The sequence below is a fragment of the Mirounga leonina genome, unplaced genomic scaffold (assembly GCF_011800145.1).
Source record: "Mirounga leonina isolate KUSES-001 unplaced genomic scaffold, KU_Mleo_1.0 Mir_376, whole genome shotgun sequence".
NCBI classification, from domain to species: domain Eukaryota; kingdom Metazoa; phylum Chordata; class Mammalia; order Carnivora; family Phocidae; genus Mirounga; species Mirounga leonina.
Genome location: NW_023270718.1, coordinates 4,991,286 through 4,997,682, shown reverse-complemented (window position 1 = coordinate 4,997,682; position 6,397 = coordinate 4,991,286). Strand labels below are relative to the sequence as shown.

Here is a 6,397-nt window from a genome sequence, read left to right as displayed (position 1 = left end):
GGATTCTGGGTGTGGGATATCAGTCGGGTCAGGTTTGGGGGTCTCAGAAGGTTCTGGATCTGTCATTTTGGAGAGGTTAATTTTTGGTGTCTTCAGGGAGTCTGCTATTGAGGTGTTGAGTGAGGTAGATTTAGGGCTCTCAGGAGACTCTGGGTGTGTGGTTTCTCGGAGGTCATGGTTGGTAGTCTCAGTGAAGTCAAGGCGGGAGGGCTCAGGGGAAACCGCATGAGGTGATTTGGAGGGCTCAGGATAAGCAGTCGCAGGGGAGTCTGGGTTAGGCAGGTCTCCAGTGGAATTCTCAGAAGCAAGAGGGGAGGTCTGAGAAGGGTGGCCCATCTCAGGGAAGTCGGAGCCTGTAGGCGGCGAGGCCGAAGGGTCAGCCTTGGAACCCAGCCGGGCGAGGAGGAAGACGAGGAAGAGGATCGGGCTGAGGGATTTCATAGCTCTGGGAGACGCCTATAGCTGCGGGGGAGCGGGAAGGAAGGGGTTAAGGTTGGAAGCCTCCCGGGAACCCCGGCCCACTCCCGGAGGCCACGCCCACCACCCCAGGTGGGCCGAGATCCCGCCCAGCTTGGCGCCCAGGAAAGGAGGGGAACCCAGCTGCAACTCCGTGAAGGCTGTGGGGCCGTAGCCGCCATAGCTAAGGGAGACTGAGGCGCGGGGCTTCTTGGGAGTCGTAGTTAATTTCCTTATCTGTTTCCCCGAGGGGGTCCCAGAAAAACTGGGAAAGACCTCAGACCTCTCCAAGCCCTCAGACCTCCTCGACTTCTATTTCAGAGGGTGTAGACCTCCAAGGGGACACAGGATCCCTTCCTCCCCCCACCTCCCGAGGGCCCCGGGGACACCTTCACTGCACAGTTGTTTACACTAGAGGAGGCTCAGAAGGAATGACTGGGGGCTGGGGGCCCCCGACATGCCTGGATCTGAGGGAGCAGGGAGACTCCTGGGACCTGGGTGAGAAGGCTGCCGGGGGTTTACCCCAGTTTCCAGAGGGTGGAGGGCACCGTGGGTCTAAATTCCTGGTTCCTTAGAGAGGAAAGGCCCGAAGGTTCAGATGCCTAGAATTTTGAGGGAGAAAGTTTAGGGGGGCTGGGTTACAGGGGAGAAAGGAGACAGGAGTCTTGAACTCTAGGGGACTGGGAACTCCAAGTCTTGGGCCCTCAGCAGATAGGGGTGTAGGGTTCTGGATTCCTCAGCCTGCCCGGAGAGCCGTGGGGCAAGACTCTGGTCCCTCTGTTTATTGAGGATGGAGCTGAGATCCCAGGCTCTCAGGACTGGTCTGGGGCAGAGACATCTAGGTCTGTGCTCAGGTGGAGGTGGGGGTGGCAGATACCTGGGTAGGACAAGGTCACTTGGGGCCTGGGGTCTCTTACCTGTTCAGTGAGGTCCAAGATGACAGCAGGTGAGCAGTGCTGGACGCAGAGATCGGTGAATGCTGCAGAATGGCCCTGGGAGGGGCAACAGGAGGTAGGGTCCCAGGGGCGCAGGTGACGCACCTGACCCCCTCCCTGGGGATCCTGGGAGCCTGGCTACAGGCTTGTGCTCTTAAAGGGACAGAGATAAAGAACATCATCTCTGGAATAGGGAAGGGAGTTAGGGATTGGATCATCTATCTGGTGGAGGGATGTGGCCCAACCAAGCTATGTTTTCTTTGAAACCAGGGGTCTAGGGGTGTCTGGGTGGCTCAGTCGGTTAAATGTCTGTCTTTGGCTCAGGTCATGATCCCGGGGTCCTGGGATCGAGCTCTGAGTCTTGCTTGTGCCTGCATGCTCTCTCTCTGCCAAACAAATAAATAAAATCTTTAAAAAAGAAAGAAAGAAAGAAAGAAACCAGGATTCTAGGCCATCTGCCATCTCCTACATGCAAACCCAAGAGTCTAGATCCCTGGTGCCCTTTTACTTCAAGACCCAGAAGGGAATCCAGGTTCCCAAGCCTCTCCTCTCTGGGGAACTAGGAGCCCAGGGTCCCATGTCTTGCCAGTCAGAGACCCAGATTGCTACTGCCCTTTGGGACTTTGGAACCTTGGCCTACCTCCCCCTACTGTGTAGAGAGCACCCTCTTAAGAGCCAGTGTGAGGGGACAGGGCTTCACAAAACCCCCCAACTCCTCCCTGGGAAGGCTTAGACCCATGCGCAGGGTGGGGCGGGGGCCCTGGTCTGTCTTTCCCCTCTTTGCAGAGTTTTGCCTGTCACTTTACCTGCCTTCAACCCCCTCCCCCATACCCTTTGCCTTCTGCTGCCTACCCGCCTCCCCCCGCCCATCTCTCGCTCTGTTTTTTTTGGTTCTCTGCTGCCTGGATTTATCTCTGGCCATCCCTGTGCTGGCTGGCTGTTCTTCTATCTCATGTCTTTCTCAGAGCCTCCTCCCTCCATCTCCAGCTGGCTCTTTGTCTTCTTCCCCCCTCTCTCTTCCTTCCTCTCCTTTCCTTCTTCCTCTGTTGCTTCCTCTCTCCCCGTCGGCCCTTTCCCCTGTCACTCTGTCTTTTCCTTCCCTCTCAGGGTTCCTTCATCTACGCATCTCTGCTTCTCCCCACCAGTCCCTCCTCTGTTGCTTTCCCTGTCTCTTTCTCTGTGTCACTCGCTTCTGCTCTGATGGTCCCTCTGCCGGCCTCTATTTTTATCCCTCTGACACACCTCCTGTGTCCACTTCTCTGTCTGTCTGTCTCTCCCCCTCCTGCTTCCCCTCAGGTCCCAGCTCCTGGTCCCAATTAGTTGGTGGCGGCCAAGGCAAAGGCAGGGCCCCCACTCCTGGCTCCTCATTACCGCTGGCGGCTCCTAATGAGCCTGAGGGGAGGGGGGGCCGACCCGGTGCCCCCAGCCCCCTGGTCTGCGTCACTGCCCGCTGCGGGGGCTGGGGAGGCGATATAAGGGGGCTGCAGCCCGGCTGTCCGAGCCCACTGCGCGGTAGCGGGCCCTGCAAACGCGCCCAGGAGGTGGGTGGGTGGCGGGGTCCGGGGTTCTGGGCCAGGACGTGGGCCTCACTGAGCTCTCTCGTCCCTGTCTCTCCACAGGTGATGGAGACCCGCCAGGTGCCCAGGAGCCCCCGGGTGCGGCGGCTGCTGCTGCTGCTGTCGCCGCTGCTCCTCGTGCCCTGGGGCGACCGCACTGCCTCGGGAGTCGCCCTGCCCCCCGCCGGGGTCCTCAGGTAGGAGCGGCGCCCAGGACACCCAGGGAGGGCCGGGGATTCGGAGAGGAGGGACTAGACCCAAGGAGAACGGGGCACAGACATTCGGGAGAGAGGAGGACGGGGACCGGCGGTGGAGCGAGTTGGAGTGTGGACAGGGAATCAGCACGAGGAAGAGATACAAGAAGATTCTGAGAAAGGCGTGGCGAGATTTGGAAGGAGCCGAAGCAGAGCGGATTCGTTCCTTGAGCAAAGTTTACTGGGTTTTTAGTGTGTGTCGGGCCGGGCGCTGAGCCCTGGGGGGGGGGGGGGGGGGGGGGGGCGGGCCCGGGCCCCGGCCCCGGGGGGCGGGGGGCCCCGGGGCCGGGGAGCAGCCCGAGACCGGGACCCGTGGAGAGGGGGACAGGGGGACAGAGGACAGACACCGAGCCACTCCGCAGACTGTGCAAGGCTTCGAATTGGCCGGCGGGCGGGGGTCCGGGACCTGCGGTAACCGCCTGCCTTGGTCTCCTCGCAGCCTCCGCTCCCCCGGCCGGGCCTGGGCGGGACCGGCCACCCGGCCGGCGCGGCGGAGCCTGGCGCTGGCGGACGACGCGGCCTTCCGGGAGCGCGCGCGGCTGCTGGCCGCCCTCGAGCGCCGCCACTGGCTGAACTCGTACATGCACAAGCTGCTGGTGCTGGACGCGCCCTGAGCGCCGCGCCCGCCCCGCTTAAATAAAGATCCTGCAGAGCGCTCGGGTCTGCGCCTCCTTCCTGCGCCCAGGGTGTGTGTGCGGGATACGCGGGCGGGACTTGCGTCGCTACTCCGGCGTATCTCGTCCCCTCAGTCCCCTCTCTCTTTTCTCGCCCCCCCCCCAATCATCTTTCCCTCCCTCCACTCCTATTCTCTGTCTGCGTTTCTGCTCTGCCCTCCCTCCAGGCCCCAGCTCCGTCCCCTCCTCTCGCTCTGGGCCTCTGTGCCTCTCCACCTGCGTCTCAGCTCCCACCCCACCTGCGGGTCTCTGTCTCCTCTCTGGGTTTCTGTCCCCTTCTCTGGTTTCCTGCAACCTATCAGGTCTCTGTTTCCCTGAGTCTCTGTCCCCTTCTCTAGGTCTGTCCCTCTCTGGGTGTCTGTTCGCCATCTCTCTGAGTCTCTGTACTTCTGTCTCTTTTCACCCTCCTGGCTCCTCTCCCTACTCTTCTTTCTGCCTCTAAAACTCTTCCTTCCATTCCTAATCGCTTTCTTTTTTCTCTGCTAGATTCCCTCATATCTTTTCTTTCTTCTCTTGTTTCCCTCTCTCCCTCTTCATGTTCTCCGAATTTCGCCGTTTCCGCTCTCTTCTCACTTCCTGACTTCTCTCTGGGCGCAGTGGACAGATTGGGGGGGGTTGCCTCTGGGGTGAGATGTGCCTACCATTCAAGACCAGGTTCCCCCAAACCTAGCTGTGTGGTATTGGGAAGGGCTGCTTAATCTCTGAGGCTTAACCGAGATACACCATGAGACAACTTCATCACAGCGCCCGCGAAGCAAAACGCTTTTGTTAGAAAAGGGCTTCTGCCTCTCTAGTAGCAGCCTCCAGAAGTTTGTTCAGGGTTTTCTGACTGCGCCCTTCCCGGGAGACCGTTGGGGCGGGAGGAGAGGACGGAGGGGACCAGGCGTCAGGCCCCCGGAGGCACAGGGCCGGGGCGCAGGTGAAGCGAAGCAGCGGCCAATCAGAATCGGTCTCTGTTTCTATCTCTGTCTCTCTCTCTCACTGGCGGCTCCCGCCAGCCCTTCAGTCCCAACGCTCAATGGTGACCATGGCAACCCACTCCGAGGGGTAAGCAGAGGGTTCTAAGGAGCGCGCCCCGGGCGCGGCTCGTGCGGATCGCGCGCTGATTGGTCTAGAGAAGAGGGCGGGGTTGTGCGCGTGGGCTCGCGGGAAGGGGGCGGGGCTGGCGCTGGGTGACTGGCAAACTGTCGCATCAGTTGTATTTCTGGGAGGCGGACCGCGCCCTAATTGGCCCTTAGGCTGAAGGGGGTGGACCTGCTTCTCTGTTACTCAGAAATACTGAATAAGGAAGGAATAACTATATTCCTCAACACCATCTGGAGTCGGCCAGATTTCATAAATAAGACTCTGAAAGTCAAGAGTAATTTCCCCAAGGTGTCAGCGCCAGTAAAAGGACAAAAGGGTAACTGGAACGCAGATCTGTGTGACTTCCAATCTAGACCTTGCCATTACTCTCATGGAGAAATGGGATTAAAGAGTTATGAGCAGTTACAATATGCTAGGCCCTCCTCTAAATACTGCACTCCTATTGGCTCTTTGAACCTCACAACAACCCCGTGAGGAGCCTCACTGGCTTTTGGCTGGAGAGCCTGGTAGCTCGGTCTTGGCCCGAACTCCTCCCATACTTCCTCCCTAGATGTCTTCCCTAGCGTTTGAGGCTTTTCATAAAATGGTGCCTGGAAGCCCTTCCCTCCCCACTCTCCTCGGCTCTCCCCGGGAAATTTCAGCAATTCCCAAAATGTCAATCACAGGTAATAACACGCAGAACCCCATCTCCAGACTGTGGGCTCAAGGCTCAGGGTTCTGGCCACTTACTGGAACGCTGACACTCCCCCCATCCCACATGAGCTCGGTGTTGCCCCAAGCCCACTCCTTCTCATGGGTTCCCATTTTGGAAATGCTCCACTGTCTACCAGTCACTGGGTCACACCCATGTGCTGTCCTTGCCCCTTTCTTCTTCAACCTCCTTCACAGCCATCAATCTCTGGCTCCGTCCTTCCTGCCCTGCCTCTCTCTGCCCTTCCCCTTCTTTCCATCCACATGCCCATCTCAGCTCAGGCCTCATCTTCTCCCACCTGGACCACGGCCCCAGCCTTCTCCCCACGTCCTGCCTCCAGCCTCACTTCGTATTCATCCCCCATGCAGGCTCAGAAGCTCTCTTCCCCACCTGGAGCTAATTCTGTCCTTTCCCTGCTCATAGCCCTTTTCTTGGGCACCTGAGAATCAAGTTCAAGCTGGTGTTCCAAACCCTTCATGGGCTCTTGCCTACCTCTTTTCTCACAACTCTGTCACCTCAAATACTTCCTTGGCCCCCACACCCCCTTTTTTTTCTTTTTAATCCCAGCAACATGGTGCTTTCTACCTCTGCACACAGAGGCTCTTTCCCACCACCTGGTCTTCACACACACTATTTATTCCCTTTGCCCATGACACCCTCCTTTGGTCCCTGCCCACTGTAACAAACTTTACTCATCTTTCAAGACTGCACACAGATGTCACCTAACTGGGACAAAATCTCTATC

At 58.7% G+C, this 6,397-nt stretch overlaps 2 protein-coding genes across 2 annotated transcripts in view; one reads left to right on the top strand and one right to left on the bottom strand.

The window, feature by feature from the left end:
- GFY (golgi associated olfactory signaling regulator) overlaps positions 1-441 on the bottom strand; it is a 2,309-nt gene extending 1,868 nt beyond the window's left edge. Inside the window, exon 1 of the mRNA XM_034987030.1 lies at positions 38-441. Coding sequence (XP_034842921.1) covers positions 38-441 — 404 coding nt within the window. The remainder of the gene's footprint in view (positions 1-37) is intronic.
- A 2,572-nt stretch (positions 442-3,013) lies between these two features.
- Positions 3,014-3,815, top strand: PTH2 (parathyroid hormone 2). Its single transcript, XM_034987142.1, has 2 exons — positions 3,014-3,144; positions 3,641-3,815. Exons 1-2 carry the CDS (start codon positions 3,014-3,016, stop codon positions 3,813-3,815), a joined length of 306 nt encoding a protein of 101 aa, XP_034843033.1.
- The last annotated feature ends 2,582 nt before the right edge of the window (positions 3,816-6,397 follow it).